Below are 24904 nucleotides of genomic sequence, written 5' to 3'. Positions count from 1 at the left end.
GCCTTCTGTGTCCTTAAGCCTTAAGGGCTTGGGAACAGGACAACTTCACTTGGAAGAACTGCATGCAACAGAGAATGCAGAAGGTTTTAAAAAAAAAAAAAAAAAGGTCATAAGCCTCAAAGTGTCAGCAGTTAAAATACCACTAATATTTTCAGTGCCGAAGGAGCTCTACTCTACTCTTTCCATTCTGTTCTACACTGATTGTTATACTGCCCCCACCACTATCTGATTCTCTTTCAGTAGTACACTAAATCACCAGACTAACATCTGATACATGTTTATTCTCTCTCTGACCCTCTTTTGGGGGAAAATTGTGGGTTTAATGTTTTGGTTTGGTACGGTTTGTTTTTTAAATTGCACAGGCTCAAATCTCAGTATCATCAAAATTGAAATGAGAGAGAAGTGTGATGGATTCTGGCAGCGAAACGGTCATTAGACTCAATGGCCCACAAGAAGCTGGAACTTGTATTTATCTATACTAACAATAAAACTCCTCTTTTGCTCTTTAGAAAGTTTGGCTGTTGATCTGAGAAACTGAAGCTCAGAAGCTCCTAAATTCATAACAAAGGCAATGCAGTTGCTCTCTCTAATATAGATTTTCTGAGAGAATCAAACAAGAGTAATATTTGCAAGCATTAGTGGTATGATTATCCCTCACATCTTTAAAACAGCTTTGATGACAACTTAACTTTGATCTATGTTGAGGGATACATTTTGAAGAAAAATATCTAATACAAAGAAAACTAAACATTAAAAAACAATACAATGATTTGAACTGCAAAAACATTAACTACTTAAAGAACCAACAGTAATATCAAACCATTGAAATGTTAAGCTTTAAAAGAATATACACAAGCACAATCTAAATGGCAATAACATTTCTAGAGTAGAACACAAGAAGTGAGATTAAGTGATACACAACTGCAGAACATTTATAAATATTTATACCTTTAGAGCATATTCAGGAGCTTGTATCCTGAACCCAAAGTCTACTTGGAAAATGATTTGGATTCATATTCACATGAGTATACATAATCCAAAAGTCATGACTTATAAAGAAATGCATACTGACTTGATAAAGATTGGACAGACAAATTTTACAGTAATATAGAAGTGACAGGGATACTATGACAGTTAAAACAAGGAGACAGATCAGCCACTGAAAATGAAAGAAAAAAAAAAAGTAGTAAGTAAGAACTTAGTAGAAAACAGGAAAGCCCAGAGGCAGGACTTGTTTGTTTCCTCGTCCCTCATACTCTGAAGTAGTATGAATGAAGTAAGAAATTAATTAAATTAGGAAAGTGGGGTTTAGGACAGGAACAGTAAAATGGGCAAATTATTGCTTAAAGAGAAGGCAAAGGTTGTGCTAAAATGTAAATCATCAGACTGGAGGGAAGTTACTAATGGAGTTCCCCAAGGACCAACGTGATTTAATATTTTTATTATTGTCACAAAAAGTGGGAACGTCCTAATGAAAGTTGCTGATGGTACAAAGTCGGGAAGCATTGTCAATACAGAACAGTACTGGTTATTATACAGAAGGTGGATGACCATGAAACCTGGAGTAACAGAAATGGACTGAAATTCAATAGCATAAAGTGCAAGATCATGCACTTAGTGCCTAATAAGAATTTCTGCTACTAGCTGAGGGCTCATCAGTTGGAAGTAACAGGAGAGGAGATTTGGGGGTACTGGTCAATCATAGGATGTCAATGAGTCACCAATGGGATGCAGCTGCAGAAGAGGCAAATGTGATCTGGAACAGCCTTCCACTAGAAGCAGACAAACAACGTAAATACTTTTAAGAGAGATGAACAAATTTATTAACAGGGTCATATCACTGGGTTGCTTGCAATGACGTGACATCTGGTTCAGCAGCACTAAAATCTTGTGCTTAAGGGCTTCAGCCAGTCAGCTACAGGGTAAGGAAGGGGGTTCCAATCCCCACTGCCAGTATATTCTGCTTTTTTTGTTGTTTGCTTTGGTCTCCTTGCTCTGAAGGATACTGGATGAGTGCTCTGAAATGGCATCAGTTTCCCCCATCCCACCATCTCTGGGGCTTAACTGACTAGCATACAATATTTTAGTCTCCTTTGGGCTGTAACACTTGGGTCTAGTTTTGTTCGTTGGGTTTAGTGAGAGGGTTTAGGGTGGTTTTGGTCGCCTGTGATATACAGGAGGTCAGACTAGATGATTAAGGGGTCTTCTCTCCTGGCCTTAAACTATTACTTTAGCTAAGGTCTCTGCAGCAGTTTTAAAGCCATTTTCCCCCAAAATAGTTTTTGGCTATTTATAAAACATGAAAAAAAAAAAGATATTAATGTCTAATTGTCTACTAAACTTGCACTATTAAAAAAGGTTAAAAGAAAACTTTTTGTATTAATGTTTAAAACTAGTCTGTAAGTAGGGTAAGAACACCATTAGACTTCAAAGTAATATGCTGAAATTACCCATAAAGCAAGTGGCAAGGCAGCCCACAGCTGACTTCAAGACATAGCTGCATGTTAATGTCCTCTGAACTTGCAGATCTCTATCCCTCACACTCCTGCAGACACAGCCTCTGTGACATTAAAGTTAAGAACAGACTGCCTGTCTTATTTGAATTTCTTGGCTTTCATTAAAGTTACACTCTCAGAATTAAACATTTTTTATTTACCTGCAACAACAACATTGGAATCCGGTTTGTTTTTTAAAAATCATCAGCAGCATCCTTCAAGGAGCATGATGCATCACTACAATGCACATGTGCTTCATTCAACATTGAAGAGCTGAAGCAAAACTAAAGATGCCTTCCTGCATATCTGACATTTAAGGTTTTCTTTAGACAAATTCACATGCCGATATGTCCATTGTTAATACATACAAATGTGTTATTCCAGTATTTACATCCAAGAGTTGATACTTGGCAGGTGTATCTATTAATTGTTTATATGGTTTAAATTTCTGAATGATAGATACTTATTTATTCTAAAGATAAACAGCTAGAACTTTCACTTAAAGCTCCTACAAAATTAACACCTACCCAAGGCTTTGGATTTCAAAATTAAGACTAAAAATATATTCCACTCTACTGCCTATTGGACACCTGATATATTAGTGCTCAATTCCAAGCTCAGGCTTATGAAATTGTAGTAGTATAATACTGAACCATCCTAAGAGTATTTTCACAAAAAAAAATATAAAAGATTATATGTACAAAATATACTAACACAGGGCAATGGGTTAAGATTGCCATTTGTATCTGTATCTTTCTTTGAAATAGTACATTAAACATTTACATTAGAGGAGGGCCATATGTTTAAGTTAAATAGTGATGCATTAACCTATGAGCCAAGGTCCAGGCTAAAAATATCAAGGGATCACATCTGGCAGTCAAAAGAGAAAAGGGATATCAGTAATTTTTCATGACGTTGTTTCATTTTCATTTTACTCTTCTGTGTATACTTCAGTATCCTATACAAAAATCCTTGCTGTATAAAGAGACTATAAAATTACTCAGGGAGAAATGAGCACATGAAAATACACCATTACTCAGATTCCCAACTACTCCTTCTCATTATTACTGTACTGAATAATGTAGGGGGGCCCAAATTAGGACCAAAAAGTCTTCCAGGCAACTTCAGTAGAGTGGGAGAAATGAAGAAACATATCAGATAGGTTTCCCTTGAAAAAAAGAAAGAAAGTTACTTACCCTCCCATGACAGTTGTTCGAGAGGTGTTACACATGTCCATTCCACTGCAAGTGTGTGCATACTCCAATTCACAGTTCTCAGAAAATTCTCCCTTTAGTGGTACCAGTTGGGATGGCTCAAGCACTCTCTGGTGCCTTGTGCACAGCACTCAGGCATAATGAGTGGAGCCATCTACAACCCCCTGCCCCTCAGTTCCTTCCTAATGGAAGACTCCAATAGAAAGGGGAAGGAGGGCAGGTTGTAGAATGGACATATACAACATCTCCACAAACAGTTACAAAAAAGGTTTCGTAACAGTTTCTTTGAGTGACTGAACATGTCCATTCCAATATAAGGAGCTGCTCACAAGCAGTTCCAACTGGAAGTGGGTTCAGAGTCTATTTTAAAGAGGGACTGGAGAACCATTTGTCCAAATTTAGCATCATTTCTAGGTCACTGAGAGTCAGTGTAGTGAAAGCCAAAACATGACATGATGACCAGGTTACCGCTTTGTCAAAGTCCAGAATGCTGGCCAAAAAAGCCATGGAGGTTGCTTGGGACCTAGCTGATTGGCCCAACGGTAGCTGGCAGATTCATGTTAGCCAGCTTGTAACTGACAAGTTCAACTGGATATCCAAGAAGAAATCCAGTGAGTGGAAACAGGACGGGCCTGCATTCTGTCCACAAATGTAATGAACAATTGAGTTGAAGACATAAAAGGTTTAGTCCATTCCAGACAGAACACTAAAGCTCTTTGAACATCCAGAGTATGCAGTTTCTCTCCTCCCCCCTGCCCCGCCGTATTATTATCACGATTCTTTGGAAAGGCCATTAAGAAGATTGCTTAGTTAATGGGAAAAGTGGAGACCACTTTCATAAGAAATCTTGGTTGATGACAAAAGATACTTCTCTGCATAGAAAATCATATACGCTGGATCTGATATTAGAGTCCTCAACTCCACCACTCTCCTGGATGACACTGGCCTGGTCTACACTATGCGTTTAAACCGAATTTAGCAGCGTTAAACTGATTTAACCCTGCACCCGTCCACACAATGAAGCCCTTTATATTGATATAAAGGGCTCTTTAAACCGATTTCTGTACTCCTCCCCAACGAGGGGAGTAGCGCTGAAATCGGTATTGCCATGTTGGATCAGGGTAAGTGTGGCCGCAAAACCACGGTATTGGCCTCTGGGCCGTATCCCACAGTGTACCATTGTGACCGCTCTGGAATGCGATCTCAACTCTCATGCACTTGCCAGGTAGACAGGAAAAGCCCCGCGAACTTTTGAATTTCATTTCCCGTTTGCCCAGCGTGGAGCTCTGATCAGCACGAGTGGTGATGCAGTCCCAAATCCAAAAAGAGCTCCAGCATGGACTGTATGGGAGATACTGGATCTGACCTCTGTATGGGGAGACAAATCTGTTCTATCAGAGCTCCGTTACAGAAGACGAAATGCCAAAGCATTTGAGAAAGTCTCCAAGCTATGATACAGAGTCCATAGCACACTGCTGTGTGACAAGCGTAAGGGAAAGCCAAAGAATTAAATGGACGCTCATGGAGAGAGGGAGGGGGTAACTGAAGACTCGAGCTATCCCACAGTACCTGCAGTCTCTGAAAAGCATCTGAATTCTTGGCTGAGCTCCCAACGCCTGAAGGGTCAAAAAATTTTCCCGGGTGTTTCAGGGTATATGTCCTCCATTTACACCAATCCCCCCCCCGTCCCTCGAAAGAAAAGGGGAAAAATCGTTTCTCGCCTTTTTTCAATGTCACCCTGTCTACTGCATGCTGCTGGTAGATGGGGTGCTGCAGCGCTGAACACCAACATCCCGTTCCCAGTGGCAGATGGTGCAGTATGACTGATATCCATCTCCATCATCAGCCAGTGAGTGTTCCTGGCTGGCCTCGGTGAGGTTGGACGGGGGCGCCTGGGTAAAAATGGGAATGACTCCTGGTCATTCCCGGCAGATAGTACAAAATGGCTGGTAACCATCCTTATCATAGGAACTCGAGGTTGAGCTCTATCAGCCCCCACCCTTTCATGTCTAAATAAAAGATTCTGTACTGCCTGGACTATCATAGCAGCTGGAGGCTTCCTCCCCCTCATTTTATCTCACTAAAAAGAGAGTGTTTCTTATTCCTGCATTCTTTATTACTTCACCAAACAAATGGAGGGACACTGCCATGGTAGCCCAGGAGGGTTAGGGGATGAGGGAAGCAACAGGTGGGGCTGTTGCAGGGGCACCCCCTAGAATGGCATGTAGCTCATCATTTCTGTGGGATCTCTGGGGCTCTGACCTGGGGCAGCTGTGCTCTCTGGTTCTCTAGTACACTTGCCCCATATTCTAGGCAGGACTGACTATTTTTAGACAAAACATAAAGAAGGGAATGACCCGGGGAGTCATTCCCATTTTTGTCCATGCGCCCCCGGCCAACCTCAGTGAGGCCAGCCAGGAGCACCCTTGACAGTACCAAACGGTACAAAAGGACTGATAACCATCATCTCATCGCCAATTTACAATGGCAGACGGTGCAATAGGGATGGTAACCGTGTCTGCTACCCTGCAAAAGCAAATGAACGCTGCTGTGTAGTACTGCAGTACCACGTCCATCAGCAGCATCCAGTACACATACGGTGACAGTGACAAGGCAAAACGGGCTCCATGGTTGCCATGCTATGGCGTCTGCCAGGGCAATCCAGGGGAAGAGGGCACAAAATGATTGTCTGCCGTTGCTTTCATGGAAGAAGGATTGAGTGACAACATTTACCCAGAATCATCTGCGACACTGTTTTTGCATTGGGATCTCAATGGGCGGGGCAGACTGTGGGAACTATGGGATAGCTACCCACAGTGCAATGCTCCAGAAATCGATGCTAGCCTCGGTACATGGACGCACACCTCTGAATTAATGTGCTTAGTGTGGCCGCGTGCACTCGACTTAATCTGTTTTACAAAACCGGTTTACGTAAAATTGGAATAATCCCGTAGTGTAGACATACCCATTGTTAGGATATAGATATTCGAGCCTGTCTGCAAAGGCCTATACTTTAAGAATTTAGGTGTATTCTTATCACTTAGCTAGTTATAGGTATAAAAGAAAGAATCAAAATCATCCTGTCAAAGGTAGGGGCCCGGGCAGAGACCGATGCATCATGGAGGTGAATGCATGGCTGCGAAGATGGTGTCGCCAGGAGGGCTTTGGCTTCCTCGACCACGGGATGCTATTCGAGGAAGGACTGCTAGGCAGAGATGGCGTTCACCTTTCGAGGAGGGGAAAGGCCTTATTTGCGCACAGACTGGCTAACCTAGTAAGGAGGGCTTTAAACTAGGTTCGACGGGGACAGGTGCGCAAAGCCCACAGGTAAGTGAGGAACAAGACCTGGGAGATGGGTTGGAAACAGGAAGGAGCATGGGCTATAACGGCAGAGAGAAAGGAGGGTCAGGGCAAAGCTGGGAGGCAAGATCAAATCAGTATCTTAGATGCCTACATACAAATGCAAGAAGTATGGGTAATAAGCAGGAAGAACTGGAAGTGCTAATAAATAAATACAACTATGACATTGTTGGCATTACTGAAACTTGGTGGGATAATACACACGACTGGAATGTTGGTGTGGATGGGTATAGTTTGCTCAGGAAGGATAGACAGGGGGAAAAGGGAGGAGGTGTTGCCTTATATATTAAAAATGTACACACTTGGACTGAGGTGGAGATGGACATAGGAGATGGAAGTGTTGAGAGTCTCTGAGTTAGGCTAAAAGGGGTAAAAAACATGGGTGATGTCGTGCTGGGAGTCTACTACAGGCCACCTAATCAGGTGGAAGAGGTGGATGAGGCTTTTATCAAAAACTAACAAAATCATCCAAAGCCCAAGATTTGGTGGTGATGGGGGACTTCAACTATCCAGATATATGTTGGGAAAATAATACCGCAGGGCACAGACTATCCAATACGTTCCTGGACTGCATTGCAGACAACTTTTTATTTCAGAAAGTTGAAAAAGCTACTAGGGGGGAAGCTGTTCTAGACTTGATTTTAACAAACAGGGAGGAACTCGTTGAGAATTTGAAAGTAGAAGAAAGCTTGGGTGAAAGTGATCATGAAATCAGATTTTGCAATTCTAAGGAAGGGCAGAAGGGAGTACAGCAAAATAGAGAAAATGGATTTCAGGAAGACAGATTTTGGTAAGCTCAGAGAGCTGATAGGTAAGGTCCCAAGGGAATCAAGACTGAGGGGAAAAACAACTGAGGAGAGTTGGCAGTTTTTCAAAGGGACGCTATTAAGGGCCCAAAAGCAAGCTATTCCAATGGTTAGGAAAGATAGAAAATGTGGCAAAAGACCACCTTGGCTTAACCACGAGATCTTGCGTGACCTACAAAATAAAAAGGCGGCATATAAAAAATGGAAACTAGGTCAGATTACAAAGGACGAATATAGGCAAATAACACAGGAATGCAGAGGCAAGATTAGAAAGGTAAAGGCACAAAATGAGCTCAAACTAGCTATGGGAATAAAGGGAAACAAGAAGACTTTTTATCAATACATTAGAAGCAAGAGGAAGACCAAGGACAGAGTAGGCCCACTGCTCAGTGAGGAGGGGGAAATAGTAACGGGAGACTTGGAAATGGCAGAGATGCTTAATGACTTCTTTGTTTCGGTCTTCACTGAGAAGTCTGAAGGAATGTCTAATATAGTGAATGCTTACGGGAAGAGGGTAATTTTAGAAGATAAAATAAAAAAAGAGCAAGTAAAAAAATCACTTAGAAAAGTTAGATGCCTGCAAGTCACCAGGGCCTGATGTAATGCATCCTAGAATACTCAAGGAGTTAATAGAAGAGGTATCTGAGCCTCTAGCTATTATCTTTGGGAAATCATGGGAGACGGGGGAGATTCCAGAAGACTGGAAAAGAGTAAATATAGTGCCCATCTATAAAAAGGGAAATAAAAACAACCCAGGAAACTACAGACCAGTTAGTTTAACTTCTGTGCCAGGGAAGATAATGGAGCAAGTAATTAAAGAAATCATCTGCAAACACTTGGAAGGTGGTAAGGTGATAGGGAATAGCCAGCATGGATTTGTAAAGAACAAATCGTGTCAAACTAATCTGATAGCATTCTTTGATAGGATAACGAGCCTTGTGAATAAGAGAGAAGCAGTGGATGTGATATACCTAGACTGTAGTAAGGCATTTGATACAGTCTCGCATGCTATTCTTCTAGATAAACTATGAAAGTACAATTTAGATGGGGCTACTATAAGGTGGGTGCATAACTGGCTGGATAACCGTAGTCAGAAAGTAGTTATTAATGGCTCCCAATCCTGCTGGAAAGGTATAACAAGTGGGGTTCCGCAGGGGTCTGTTTTGGGACCGGCTCTGTTCAATATCTTCATCAACAATTTAGATGTTGGCATAGAAAGTATGCTTATTAAGTTTGCAGACGATACCAAACTGGGAGGGATTGCAACTGCTTTAGAGGACAGGGTCAAAATTCAAAATGATCTGGACAAATTGGAGAAATGGTCTGAGCTAAACCGGATGAAGTTCAATATAGATAAATGCAAAGTGCTCCACTTAGGAAGGAACAATCAGTTTCACATATACAGAATGGGAAGAGACCGTCTAGGAAGGAGTATGGCAGAAAGATCTAGGGGTCATAGTGGACCACAAGCTTAATATGAGTCAACAGTGTGATACTGTTGCAAAAAAAGCAAACGTGTTTCTGGGATGCATTAACAGGTGTGTTGTAAACAAGACACGAGAAGTCATTCTTCTGCTCTACTCTGCGCTGGTTAGGCCTCAACTGGAGTATTGTGTCCAGTTCTGGGCACTGCATTTCAAGAAAGATGTGGAGAAATTGGAGAGGGTCCAGAGAAGAGCAACAAGAATGATTAAAGGTCTTGAGAACATGACCTATGAAGGAAGGCTGAAGGAATTGGGTTTGTTTAGTTTGGAAAAGAGAAGACTGAGAGGGGACATGATAGCAGTTTTCAGGTATCTAAAAGGGTGTCATCAGGAGGAGGGAGAAAACTTGTTCACCTTAGCCTCCAATGATAGAACAAGCAGCAATGGGCTTAAACTGCAGCAAGGGAGATTTAGGTTGGACATTAGGAAAAAGTTCCTAACTGTCAAGGTAGTTAAACACTGGAATAAATTGCCTAGGGAAGTTGTGGAATCTCCATCTCTGGATATATTTAAGAATAGGTAAGATAAATGTCTATTAGGGATGGTCTAGACAGTATTTGGTCCTGTTATGAGGGCAGGGGACTGGACTCGATGACCTCTCGAGGTCTCTTCCAGTCCTAGAGTCTATGAGTCTGTGTAATGGTCTCCTCTTACTGTGACAGGATAAGGCCTGGTTCTTAGGCTAAGGCCTTCAGCTAAGCAGCAAAGGCCAGCCATAAACTGGGAAGTGTATGCTCACATCCTCACATTCCAAACTAGTCACATTGAAATAAGGTGCTATTGGGCTTTTAGGAATACAATCCTGTCCTGATATTCCTATCGCCTCCAGAGAAAGGGAAGAGCCTAGAACATGTAAAAGGAAACTTAGTTTGATAGCATCCCGTCTGGCAAGAACTCACCTATCAACAGCTGGAATGTGAAATCCTCATTTGTGTATTGTTCTATCACTGTAGTCTCCACTTCCCTATTGTTTATCTGTATAATCTCTGGTTCTGTGATTGTTTCTGTCTGCTGTATAATTAATTTTGTTGGGTGTAAACCAATTAAGGTAGTGGGATATAATTGGTTAAATAACCATGGTACAATATGTTAGGATTGCTTAATTAAATTTCAGTAAAATGATTGGTTATGGTATAGCTAAGCAGAGCTCAAGTTTCACTACATAGTCTGCAGTCAATCAGGAAGTAAGGGGGAAATGGGAAGAAGGACTGGGGATGGGGTTGGGGGAATTGGGATATTTTGCTAAAGGGGGGAATGGGAACAAGAATAAGGATATGGGCAAGGCTCTGTGGTGTCAGAGCTGGGAAGGGGGACACTAAGGAAGGAAACTGGAATCATGCTTGCTGGAAGTTCACCCCAATGAACATCAAAATTGTTTGCACCTTTGGACTTCGGGTATTGTTGCTCTCTGTTCATGCGAGAAGGACCAGGGAAGTGAGAGGGTGAAGGAATAAACCCCCTAACAGACATAATGGTTATTGAAAATGTCAGCTTCATCAAAAGGTGTAACAGATAGGTCACGGGGGGGGGGGGGGGGGGGGGAGGGGAAGGAGACAGAGGAAGAGACACCCATCAGCTTTGTTAAGACTAGATTCAGACTCCATAAAGGAACGGGGTTCTATGCCTGTGGAAATAGTCAGTCCCAACTCTTACAGCCAGTGGACTGGAAAAGAATTGTTATCAACAGGTGGATGAAATGCTGATATAACCTCTAGATGTTCACCAAGCTAACTGCCAATCCTTGATGTTTCAGAGACAGAAGATAGTCCAGCACATGCTGAATAGAAGCAAGAACCAGGCAAACCCTTTCCAGTCTGGACCAGACTGAAAATCTGTTCCATTTAGCCAGATTCTAGTTGATGATTTTCCATTATTCAGCAGGACATCTTAAACTTCTCTAGTGCAGGACTTCTCTGCTAAATGTTAAAACACAAAGATTCCAGGTCGTCAGATGGAGGGCCTGACAACTGGGGTGGAGGTAATGACCACAAATCTGTGAAATCAAGTCTGTGTCAAGCAGGAGTGACAATGGTGGACTGATGGGAAAGTCCAAGAGCTCTGAAAACAATGCTGATGGACCATGCCAAAATGATCAGTATAACATGGGCCTTGTCCTGCTTGACCTGGCACACAGCTCTGTGCAGAAGGGGGTGCAGGGGGAAGAGAAGCATACGGTAGACCCTCTGACCACTGTAGTGGAAAAAATCCATTAATTAACCTGCCCAGAAGAAAAAACTGATTATCTTTTCTGTTGTCTTCTTGTAAACAGATCCACTTGGGGTGTTCCAGAGCTGGAAAATGGACCTTACTACATCTGGGTGAAGGGATCATTCGTCATGATAAGCAACATGCTAAGGCAATCTGCAAGCCTATTCTGAGCCCCTGGAAGGTAGGCTGCTTTCAGAAGTATAGAGCTGGCAATGCAGACAAAACAGAATAACTTTGGGGCAAAGTAACGAGGACTGGACGTCGCACCATCCATCGGTTTACATAAAATATGACCATGGTATTGCCAGTCAGCACCAACATGTCCTTTTCGCTGATGCACAGAAGGAACGCCATGCAAACTAAATCAGATAGCTACACAAATATTAGGGAGTTGAGACAGAAAATTTGGAAGAGACCAGAAACCTTGCATCTGCAAGGATCTCAACTGAGCTTCCCATCCCACGCCTGAGACATCTGTGACTAAGGTAAAAGATAGTTGAGACAGGACAGAGGGAAATTCCTCAGACATGGGCCAGATCCATCCTCCAATCTAAGACAGATTGGATCCAATTTGGCATGTCTACGTGGTGCCTCACTGATGAGTGCACCTCAGCCAACCAGCCTTGCAGAAGTCTGAAATGCAGTCTGGCGTACTGGACTATTTAAGTGCACTCTGACATGTTACTGAGTAGCCTTGAACAGTTTCTTATTGTAGTGAGCGGATGAACCTTTAAGTCTACAATAAAGCTTTGCGTTGTACGAAACCTCACCTGAGGTAGGAAAGCTTTGGCCGTTGAGTCCAGGACTGTGCCAATAAATTCCATTATCTGTACTGAAGATTGACCTTCTATCATGGGAAGAAATGGTGGGAAGCATCTTACAGGTCTGAGCTCCAGAAAGTTGATACGTAGGGCAAACTCCTTGGTGGACCATGTGCCCTGACAGTGTGGTCCTGTGTGATGCATCCAAAACTACTGTGAAAATGGGAGGGGGGGTGAGGAACTCCTGAGCATACCTTGTTTAGATTCTTCTTAGTTGAGAGAAATTAGCACATGGCAGAGAACAGAGAGCAACTTGTTCAGAGTGTCTCTGTTAAGGGTATAAACTATCCTGAAAGCAGAGTAAATGTAAACAGGCACATACTGTTACAAAAGCTCATGCTGCCATGTGCCTGAGGAGCTGCAGGTATGAATTGGCAGTGACCCATGGGCTCATTTGGACTCATGCAATAAAGTGCAACAGATTCCCCACCCCCACCCCCCCACTTGAAAGATGTCCCTCAATGTCTAGACAGACCACTCTAAGTGAAAGAAGAAAGGTCTGCTGAGGCAATTTGCTAGCTGGTTCTGAGTCCTGGGAAGGTAAGATGCGCCTAGATTGACAGAGTGATTGATACAGAGCTCCCACAGGCTGATTGCTTCCTGGTGGCGGGGAGGGGACAAAGAACGCACACAACGCCCTGCCTGTTTACGTAGAACATAGCAGTCATATTGTCCATGAGGATCGAAACAGATGTGCGCACCAGATGGGGTAGAAATGCCTGGCAGGCCCTGAGCTCCCCCGACATTGATGTGCAGGAAGAGCTCTTCTTGGAGTCCAAAGACCTAGAGATCTGAGGGACACCAAGTGGTCTCCTCAGCCAAGGGCTGATGTGTTGCTTACCAGAGACAAGGATAGCTAGGGTTTTCGGAAGCCTACACCTGCCCATACCATGTTGCTGTGCAGCCACCATGTTGTTAACTGTAGGACCTGTACCAGAACCATGAGCACAGAAGCCAGGTGATGGCAAGAGAGGAAGTAGACTGTGGCTAGCCAAGCTTGTAGAGGTCAGAGTCTTAGTCTTGCATGTTGCACTATGTATGTGCATGACTCCACGTAACCTACAAGGCTCAGGCACTTTTGCACAATCATCCGATAACTTTGGAGAGATCTTAGCAGGGACACTATCAAGAGGAACCATTTGTCCAGAAGCAGAGCCCTTGCTTGCATCGGTTAAGTACTGCCCCCATGAACTCTATCCTTTGAACAGGAATCCGGGAGGACTGCTGGACATGTTTTTTCTTGGGCACTGGGAAAGATGATCCATGCCAGGAGACATAGGATGATGGTGGAGTGCTCTGCACCAAGGTCAAGGCACTTGGTGCTGACTCCAAGCACAGCTCTGAGGCCAGTCTTAGGGATGCCTCCACAAGGAGGATCTTCCAAAAAAGAGCAACTCACTCCTTCTGGGTCCAGGGCTTGAACTCTTTGCAAGTTTGGCAGTGGACTTTCTTATGAGCTTTCCCTAAGCATTTGAGGCAGATCAAGTGCAGGTAGCCCAAAGGTATAGACTTATTGTATGAAGCGCAAGGCTTGAATCCCAGTGACCGAGGCAAGCCTCAGCACCAGGACAGTGGACAGCTCCACTATTTAAGAGCTGAGGAGCCCAAACTACTAGAACTATAATAACTATTTACACTAAAATTGACAGAAAGTCCACTAAGAGAAGGATTGCCTAGGCAATGAGGGCGCCAGCAACTGTCATGGGCAGTAAGGAGGAACTGAAGGGGAGTGGGCTCAGCAGGGCCCTTTATACAGATGCTGTTAGTGTGTAACACCAGGGGGCGCTAGAGCAGACTGAAAGGATATGTTAACTATGCTAGGGATGCGCACACACGCCTACACTGGAATGGACACATGCAAGCACTCGAAGAAGATTATTATTCGCCACTGGCGAAGCTGTGAGGATGTTAGAGAATACAAGGGAGGAACCTATACCGATAGGGTCCTAAAAAATGGATGGAACAGCCCATGTTATAACCTCCAAAATCCATTTGCTGGATCTAATTTGATGATTCCCAAGACAGAGGATTGAGGGGGCAGGGATGTACAGCATCAGATATGGATAATGGAAATGTTTGTGGTCAGAATGAAAACTTTGTAGATGAAGGCTGTTGCATCAATTCAGGTGCAATGAGCAAGAACTTTCACGTCTGCATTCTGGATTTTTTTTGTTTTAGGTGGCTCCAGCACCCTATAATAGAGATGCGAAAGTAAGCTGTCTGAAACCAAACTAAATCTCCTTGTTTACAGGCCTATATATGCCCAACAACCAAAAGGTGGCCCTATACTCCTTCAACAAATGCAGGAAATCATTGTGGATTCAAATAAGTTAAGACCATCACAGGGGAGGTTCTCTACAGTGTTCTGGACTTCATGTGGAAATCCTGAAGACTGCAGCCACAACACTGGACACAGAACTACAGCTGTGAAGACAGAGTGGGCTGCTGTGTCACAGAATCAAGAGAAGCTCCCACAGATGTCCTTGCAAGAAATTTTCCCTCTGTGATAAGAGCCTGAAGATGTTCCCTCTGCTCTTGAAGGAGATGTTCAATAAAGGAATTAAATTCTGAATAGTTAATGTGGTTATGGTTTGTCAAAATCGCCTGGCAATTAGAAAATTTGCATTGCAGGGTGGCAAACAACTAACTTTTGCAACCAAAGTCTTTGCACTTTTGGTCTTTATCATTTTGGACTGTGGATTCATTACTGAATTCACAACTAAGGAGCTTTAGGCAGAATGGGAAGGTAGTCTGAACCACTAGCCAAAAAGTAGTACTTGGCTCCCTGAACAGCTGGGAGAGCAGACAGTAGTGGGGGGGGATCTGCCACATTGTCTTGTCAGGATCTAACAAAACTTGGTTTACTGGAAGGGCTACTTGTGTTGAAGATGGTGTGTGAAGAACATCCAGCAATTTGTGTTGAGTCTCCGGTAATCCTTCTAATGGGATATGAAGAGCATCTGCTCCTCTTTGTATCAACTCCTGAAATTCTTTCCAGTCATCTATGGAACAGAGAAGGCATAACAATTTCATCTCGGGAGGATGATGAAATAATAGTCTCTGGGGCTCCCTCTTTATCAGCTCTCCTTTCTTGATCCTCAGCTGTCTCCTCTAATGGTGCAGATTGTTGTTGGGGAACAGAGGGAATCGATTGAGTGCTGACACTGGCACTCCCTGCGACCCTGGAGAACTGTTGGTGATAAACAGCCCAAGGGCCCTAATAGGGCCATAGAGGAGCAACTATGGAACAGGAGAGACATCCAGGACTGACTGTACTGAAGAGGGTGCTGAGCACAGAGGTCTCCCAAGCCTACAAGTACCCCTCAACGAAGCAAATTCAGGAGAGGGTGGTCTAGGTAGGAATCTTAAGAGCCCTGAACAAAATCAGAGTCTGAAGAGTTCTCATCCACACAGTTTCATGGAGGCACAAAGGAGGAATGATGGTTTGTTTATTCGTACGCATGAGTATTGAGGAATCAGGTGGTATTCCTCGGGGGGGGGGGGGGGGGAGGGATAGCTCAGTGGTTTGAGCATTGGCCTGCTAAAACCAGGGTTGAGAGTTCAATCCTTGAGGGGGCCACTTAGGGATCTGGGGCAAAATCAGTACTTGGTCCTGCTAGTGAAGGCAGCAGGTTGGACACAATGACCTTTCAGGGTCCCTTCTAGCTCTATGAGATTGGTAAAAATATGGAGATATACCTGTCACATGTGAGGTACTGGAGATAGTAGAGGTTGCAGTCCTGCGGGTCTGACTGAGATCAATAAAGGAGACAAGTTCACTGGAGATAAGCAAATCCCTGGAAAACCTCAACTCCCGCAGCAGTGGGTGCAGTTGTATGGGAACCTGTTGAGCTACAGATGTGGAGGCCTCCAGCACTGAGGAAGGTATTGGAGGCACCAATGCCTGCTTGAATGCCTGCTGCGGTACTAAAGACGCAGTCAGAGCTGCAGGGAGGTGCCAACTTCTATGTGAAGGCCCTGGAATCTCTATCAGCAGAGTCATGTTTCTTTGGTGCCGAAGTCTTCAATGGTACTGTGGAATTTAGAGGTGCTTGAGGACTTTGATTTGGAGCTCTTGGTACCAAGACTACTTGAAGCTTCTGTGGAAGCCTTTGAGGGCCATGGGGTCTTTGTTACAATGTATCTCAGAGTTATGCTCTTTGAGAAGATTCAGTACTCCTCTAGATCAGTCGTTCCTAAACTGGGGTTGGTGAACCCCTGGGGGTTCATGAAATGTTACAGGGGATTCTCGGGGAAAAAACCCTAATGGTGGACAGAGTTGTCCCAAGGGACCCCAGGGCTAGCAGCCCGGAGCCCCTGGACTTCCAAGAGCTAAGCAGATCAAAGCAAGCATATCGATCACACTGAGATTTCAACTTCAAAGTCTTCTTATCCACCTCTTTGCATTTCTTATATTTTTTGCTTTTTTTTAAATTAAATAGGCAGCTAGTGTTGTTCTAAAATGATTATGAAGAACAAGTTTAAGCTTTGTTGTAACAACTGTTTGCCTGGACTGTTCAAGACCTGAATGCTTGTGTAGGAGGAACTGTGAGTTGGCTTCTTAAATCCCTTCATGCTATTTCACCTCATACTCATTGATGAAACCTATGACCCTTGTATTATAATAGGCTTATTCAAAGTGATACAAGCGACGAAAGTGAGATTTTGAAAGAGTGTTGTCATTTTCATAATGTAATAAAAATACTGTCATGATAAATAATAATGAATAATACATTGTGCGTAATCAGCATGTCCTAAAAACCAATTTTATATTTCCAGGATCACTGCTTTTCTAATTTATACTCAAGTAAAGGAGATAATCCCTGAAAATATTTATTTTTAGAAGGGGGTTTGCGAGACTTGACATTTTAGTGAAAGGGGTTCACGGATTGTTAAAGTTTGGGAACCACTGCTCTAGGGAGAAGTCTTTCCCATGTCATCTGTAGGTCTCCCAGAGGCTGATGGGGAACAATGGTCGCTTGCAAGCCACTGTACTGGGTGGGGTGGGGGATGTGGTCTCCAGGGCTGGATCGGACACTGGACAAAGGGAGCGTCTCATCATAAGGAGGTGAAGTTAATCTCCCTGCCCCTTCTGGAGCAACTCTTAAAACTAAAAGCAGATTTTGCACTATGAAAGCATGTGTGAATCCCTGAAGACAGGAGACAGTGCAAGGTGCCATCGCTAACCAGGAAGGACTCTCAGCAAGTGAGGCAAAGTTAGAAGCCTGGGGACTTAGGCAGGTTTCTTCAAAACAGGGGATTACCCTATACTACGGGGTGTGGTGGTGGGAGGCAAAAGCCTCAACCAATGGAAAAAAGACACCCCCCAAAAAAAGAACCAAGAACACACTAACTAAGAGAAAAGCTTTTATAGAAAGAAAATATTAAGAACAAGTACTAAGTATTATGCACGTTCCATCTTTGGCAAAGCATGGTTGAGAATGAACTCAGGGCAGTTAAGCTGTCGCAGTACTAAATACCCTCAGTACAGGCCAACAGGATGCCTGGGGTGCATGGGAGGACCAAATAAGTACTGCTGCCAAAAAATTAGGATCTAAGGCACACGGGGTGCACGTGCACCTCAAGTGGAGCACCCACAGAGACACTCCTCGAACAAGAACTAGCCACTCTTCTTAAGCTCTAAGATACCAGAAACACACATCTAAGAACAATTAAGAATCTCTCCCTTGGCATCCCCACAATTTCTACCATCTGCCATAAAGCCTCATTGCATGGCACTTTCTTGTTATTCATTTATACTCCTTAATCTCAGCATTTCCCTTTACAACTATGTCCAAATATTGGTAGAAAAGTGGCATAATCTGGTCTGCTGGATTAATTTTTTGTTCCAAACTACTGCCATGTTCTTCAACATTACTAATCCTGGCTCTCTCTCATATTTATTCATTTCTATCCTTATACTATCTGATTTTTGGATAATCTATTTGAATGTGGAATTCAACGCATAACAAGTCTATATTAAGATGTGATCCTAAAGAAGGCTCAGCTAAAGACATATCATTTTGCTATATATCTTCGATGAAAAAAATACATTTTGTTCAATATTTTTACTTTTAATCATTTAATTTATGTCCAGACTTTCTATTCAGCTATAATGCTTCTGAAACAAAATTTTACAGCATAAAAAGATGCTACTGAACTCCCACGTATCATTTTTTACATGAAGCATAGGCAGATGTCAGCAATAGCTTTTACTAAAGATGTATTTACTATTCATTCTGCTGTCATTTTTATCTATATGAATCACTATTTTACTCCTACAATGTACCACTTCCAGCACATGCTGTATTTATATTTCTATGAGGTAACCTATTTGTTTATATAGAACTCTAGATTATATAGTTGGTTTTTTTGTTTTGGTTTTTTTTTTGGAAATAAAGTACCAGCCCTCAGGTTTCCCCCTCCCGCCCCCAATCGTAAAATACAGTCATGGCCACTAGATGGCTTGAAAATATGACTTGCAATGCAATTTAGCGTTTTACCACTAGATGGTAGCTACAGATCATAAACTGATTCTTAACAAGAACAGGAGTACTTGTGGCACCTTAGAGACTAACAAATTTATTTTAAGGTGCCACAGGTACTCCTGTTCTTTTTGCGGATACAGACTAACATGGCTGCTACTCTGAAACCTGATTCTTAACACCAGCTTGACAGTAAAAGTTTGTCTGATTCTCTCTCAATTGGGCTAAAACAAGTTTAGATAATGAATGACCTGTTTGCTGCTTTACACAATTAAAACTAAAAGCGCCAAATTTGGTTTTAGGGGACCTTTGGTTTAAAAAAATCACAATGTAATGCTGGAAACTAGTCAGTCAGTCATAGGGTCTGTCTACACCACACACTCCTTTCAGCAGTGTGTACAGCACACGCACTACACGAACCCTACCAACAGCAGTACAGATGGTAAGGCAATACTTAGGCGAATGGAGTAAGGACACATCTGAACGCTACTCACTCAAGTAGTGTCTCCACATCAACTCCATTTTTAGCAGTGTAGTTTCCTCACTGCTCAAACAGCTCCCCACTGCCAAGCCTTTCCTTGCTGCCTCTCGTCGCCAGGGCCTTTCACAGAAGCATGTAGCTACACAGTGCAGCATAAACACTACCTACTTTTCACTGTGGTGTGTACCAAAACATACCCTACACACCACTGCCAGTGATGTGCAGTGTAGACATAGCAACAGAAAATGAGTTATGTCCATCTTAGGTAAACCACAAGAAAATGTACTGTAGGGAATATGTCAGAATTATCTAGTTTTACATACCCAGAGGAATGGGAACAATTCTCCAAGCTCTTACAGATCTCACTCTCTGGAAAGTGAGAGATTTTTATTTCCATGCTGAAGTACCTCTTTCATTATTTCACTCCATTTCTCTTTAACATAGCCACTTGCCAAACTTCAAATCATTTCCTTCTTCCCTGTTGGTGTTTAAATCCAAGCGTTGGCTCCGCAACTCCCATTGGCTGGGAGGTGGCACCAGCGGGCAGAGGCAGTTGCCTAGCCATGCCTCCACCTAGGAGCAGCAGGGACAGGTTGCCACTTACCCGACGCCGCCCAAGGTGAGCACTGCCCGGATCCGGCACCCCCTCCCCACATCCAAACTCCTTCCCTCTTAGTTAACCGGAATTTTTCCACTTACTAGCACCTCCCATTCTCCTAACATGCCAGATAACCAAGCTTTTACCGTATATCTGATAGAAAATAAATGGCGCACAGCACACAGTTTCAGTGTTGGTGGCAATCCAAAGATTATCTGGAGACAGTGTTTTACATTATTAAACTGATTATAATTTAAGAAGTTATATTTTACATACCTAAGTTAGTTCAACCTGAAAAAAATTAATACTATGTGGTCTGAACAACTCCCTCCGTAGCTGTTTAGTCTGTAGGCCACCCATCTAAGTGTAATACAAGTAGATTTTCAGGTAGAAGAGTAATTAATCACATTTCTGCCATCAAGATTTTTGAATTCAAGTTAGCAGTTCTGCAGCTGTTAGAACTTTATGATGTGGTCCACCGTATAATCTTGATATTCCTGAGGCTATCAACTGAGGATTTGTTCAGACTTATCTGTGGTAGGTGTAAGTTAGTTTTAACACCATTCTCAGAAGTGACTGAAAAAATAAAAACACAACATACTTGCTTTCTCTGAGTAACAGGTACAGTTTTACATCTGTATACAAGTAAAAAGATGCCACTTGTTACAGTGTGTTCATGCTATTTACTGTGGCTATCTTTCACATTCCGCTGTTCAAGTGGAAATCTAAACTATACACCTTAAAGATCTGGGATGCAAAAATAACTTACTGAAAAATGCCAACATGAAGATGCCATCATTGCCAACTCTAAGTTGATCTGCATCACTGAAGTCATCTCGAGGTGGATATTCTTCTTCCTGAATTTATAGGTTGGAGATATTTCAGTGAAGGAAAGTTAACTTTAGGCTAGAGCACCATCTTGTAGATTTAAACTATTACATGTGTTTTTCAAAACTCATTTATTGACAAATCTACATAAATGAACCTCAAAAGAACAAAATACTATTAAATCTATTAACCTATAGACAAATGAAGTTTATTGCTTTACTATGATAAAGCCCAGTTATCAATGAAACTCAAATCAACTTCCAGGAAAGAAACTGGAACACGTACATTGGAATTGATATATTCAATTTAAATTGAGTTGCAGACCATTTGAGAGAAAAAATTATGTTCAACACCTTGCAGGAAAAAAATCCATCCTCAATGTAATTCCACTGTCTTCAGTAGTTGAGTTATACCATGGATGAATTTAGCCCAATTTTATTTTAACATACCCTGTTCATGTACTCAGTGTAAACAGAAAAAAATAATTAAATATTTGGTTGGCAAGTACACTACAGACATAATAGCTAACGTTCACTGTCACTGTTTGTGCTATTTATCCTCATGTAACAGGTAATTATTTTCTTCCAACTTGAGAGGGTACCACTAAGTTGTCAAGGAATTCACATGTTGTATGTTGACTAATATTCAGCATATTAGAAATATTTGACATTTTTACTAAAATTCAAAGGATCATCACATTTTCAGAACCCACAAAATTCACAGAGGTTTCTGGTTTTTGTTTTTAAGTAAAAATGTCATCTTTCATCACAACTACACACAAGGATGTTGTAGAGATATTTTAAAATAATTCCCATAGCTATGACCACCATTTTAGCTCCTTATTTGTAAACAGTTTTTATGTAACTACAGTTCAATCACATTTAAATACTTTTGGTGAAGACTGGATTTTAAGGGTATACTGGAAGCCTCACATCCTAGCACTAGCAGTAAGTTTGTATTTGTACAGGTTGTGCGACCTACAAAAATCTAAGACATTAAGATATTTTATTTATATGCAAGAGCTAGAAAGTATTTTAATTCATCTTTTTAAAGTGAGATCTTAATACAGTTTTCAGTTGTTGGGTTAGAAGAGGGGACAACTTACATAAGAACATTTTACACTTCCAAAGTAGACTAAGCAAAGATAAGTTCCAGCTTTTAAGCTTCCAAATATAAGTATTTAGAATAAGAAAAGTCAGGTCAATATAGCATACAGTGAAGTACTTAGTTTCTTAAGGTGCTAAACTTGCAGGCTTACATAGTTCCAAATTCAGACATTTATATACACACACTTTTTAAAATAATCTAAGTTTAAATAAAATGATTTAAATATAAATGCACTATACCACTACACATATCCAATCAAACCTATGTAGTACACATTTTATATTAGAGCTGTGATTTTTTCTGACAAAATCTTTTTCTTTTCAGGCCCTAACTACACTGCATTAGGGCTTCCTGATGTACATTTTGGAAATTCTAGCATGAACTACTGTCATGAGCACAAAATAAGCTCCTGTTACAGTGATGACTGTCATCCTGTTGGTGTCACTAAGCATAACCCTAAGTAACTCGGGAGGGTGGAACGCCACAAGGGTATGGAGCCTTCCTGGCTTTAGGCCTCAGCAGACAAGAGTCCCTCCATGTTTGAACTTTAATCGACCTAAAAGGCCAGGTGTAACAGCCGTTATCAGTTGCAACAGTTCTAACTGGTCTAAAGCAGAAATAATGAGGCCTGTGCACCTTTAGCAGAAGGACAAGATAACGTGCAGAAGGAAAACTTACTAACGAGCTGCCGCGGCCAAGATTATTTAATGCACCTGCGCTTACGTAATTGCTACAGGGGGAGTGGGGGGGGCAGAAGAAAGAGAAAAAAAACAAACTTATAAAAAAAGGGAAAAGCCGCTTGTGTAGGGGTGCTGGATCTGAGGCATGCTAAGTCTCGCAGCACCGCTTTGAGATCTCAAATAAAAACTTTGCTTGCTTCTCCACCCTGGTGTGTTTATTGGCGCTAAGCACTCTGGGCACGAACCACTGTTGCTTGCCTCCGGCACCCTCTGTGCCTGCAACAATCCTAGACAATCTCACATGTGGTAGCACACTTCAAAATAAAGTATCAAAGCAAATCAAAAGCTTCACTAACATGGTGCCACCAGAGGGCACAGTTTAGAACTTTGCAACTCAACAGGTGCCTGCACCCAACAAGAGCCAATTACAAGTATTAGGTTTGGATGCGCACGCTGAGGAGTGTGCTGATGAATCTGACTGCCAATCACTCGGCATGCCATACAGTGCAGTGAGGTATAGATGGGCAGGAATGGGGCATTCAGCTGCTGCTGCACCCACCCCATGGGCAAGAGGCAGCTAGAGACAGATCAAAGGCACAGAAAGTCCCCATCTGGCAGAGCCCAAAAGAGATGGTAGTGCTGACAGATTCTGGGTGGGTGGGAAATCCAGGTTGGGCTTCAAAATATGGCCCTAGCAGACCTCTAGCACAACTGTAAACCAGTTCTCAGGATAAGCATTACAGTTTATTTTCTGACTTCTTAAAGAAATCAAGTCACAGACAAGGAGACACCTACAAGATAATGATTCATAAAATTCCTCAATCATGTTAAAACACTGAAATCCCTAATCCTTGTTTTGCTTTAATGATTTAAATGTCTCATCTCCATCTTCGATTTTGATAAGAGATAAGATGTATATGTAGTTTAGCATTTGTCTTGCCTACACATAAAATTGTAGGTGTCATGAAACAGTTAGAGAAATAATATATCAATTTAATTTGAGAATTATGAATTTACATGGCAAAAAAGCAAAGTTGTATACTATTTTTTGGTCAGTTACAACAGTCCTCTTTAAAGTACAGAAAATATACATATTTTAAAGCCACTTCATGCAACTTTGGGCACCCAAACACTGACCCTTTCACTGTTACTTGATCTTATTCCAGGTTCAATCTCAAGTACTAAACTAGAAACAGCAATTTTCACACACTAAAATTCTTATCCATACATGTGAAATCTGTATTATTTGTTTAGAGGAATTTTAACAGAAGGTTGGAAAATGTGTAATTAAGATTTGTACTTAAGGCTAAGTGCATAAAAGGTGAAAGCTAAAAATAATGATGCCATTGTTTAAAAGTGGCAAGACAGTCTACCTCTTGCTGCAAATAGCATAATGGTCAGGAGAGAAAATATAAATTCCTGTAGCTTCTTAAAAATTCCCCCCTCCCGCCCAAATTTTATATTATTATTTTAGTTCATCTACATTAAGGGAAAACCAGACATAGAATACCAAACTTGCAAGATCATTTATTTGCTTATTTGCTGTTTTTATTCACAACAAAATATAAAACTTATAATTTTACAAATGAAGTAATATTTCACAGGGTATGAACAAAAATACCTCCCAGATGCCGTTCTAACCTTTGCTTTGTATCTTCCATGACATCTAACTCTTTTTAAAGTGTGTTAAACTAACACTACATGATCTGTAGATAAGACAGCTGATTAATTCATCTGCCGTTAAAAATGAATGCCCCCTTCCCTCCTGTTACCAGGTAAGTTTTTATTACAAAAGAAAGGACAGACAACTGGGACAAATTTGCAAAAGGTGATCAGCCTCACCCTGCAAACGATAAGTGCCCATAGCCATTTTTAAAAATTAATGGTAAAATACCCCGGGATGCACAAAAATCACTCTGCTTTGAAAATGTTACTAGGCAAACAAGCAGCTGCAGTTTTAGCTCAGAAAATTAGGCACTTAGAGAACTTAGGCAGAACATAGCATCTCTGTATATGCCAAATATGCCTAAATGGGGAGAGTAAGCCCTAGGGGGCTGTGTGCATCTTTAGGCACCTAAATAGCTTTGAACATTTAGCCCAACTGCTGTTATGGCTTTAAAAACATGCATGTTTTGGAAGTTACATTACATAAAAGTTTACATTTAATGTGCACATTTCTCAAATTCATGTGCCAAAGTTTACTTTCTCAGTCTTTGATGGCACAAAATATAATTCTTGATTTAAATCAAAAATGTTAACGTTGCTTTAGTAATTTATTTTTTGAAAAGATGGAAAGAGAATCACATTCTACATTATTTAACCATAGTGCACCATAGT

At 41.8% G+C, this 24904-nt stretch overlaps 1 protein-coding gene across 5 annotated transcripts in view; it reads right to left on the bottom strand.

Moving 5' to 3' along the window:
* The window catches only part of NDFIP2 (Nedd4 family interacting protein 2), an 80947-nt gene that overhangs the window by 17123 nt on the left and 38920 nt on the right, over positions 1-24904 (bottom strand). For all 5 annotated transcript variants that reach the window (XM_030567163.1, XM_030567153.1, XM_030567145.1 and 2 more), the window contains one exon: positions 20722-20809. In XM_030567163.1, the coding sequence (XP_030423023.1) occupies positions 20722-20809 (88 nt within the window). The remainder of the gene's footprint in view (positions 1-20721; positions 20810-24904) is intronic.

Source organism: Gopherus evgoodei, chromosome 1 (assembly GCF_007399415.2).
Source record: "Gopherus evgoodei ecotype Sinaloan lineage chromosome 1, rGopEvg1_v1.p, whole genome shotgun sequence".
Classification (NCBI taxonomy): domain Eukaryota; kingdom Metazoa; phylum Chordata; order Testudines; family Testudinidae; genus Gopherus; species Gopherus evgoodei.
This window is presented reverse-complemented; position numbering and strand designations above follow the sequence as displayed.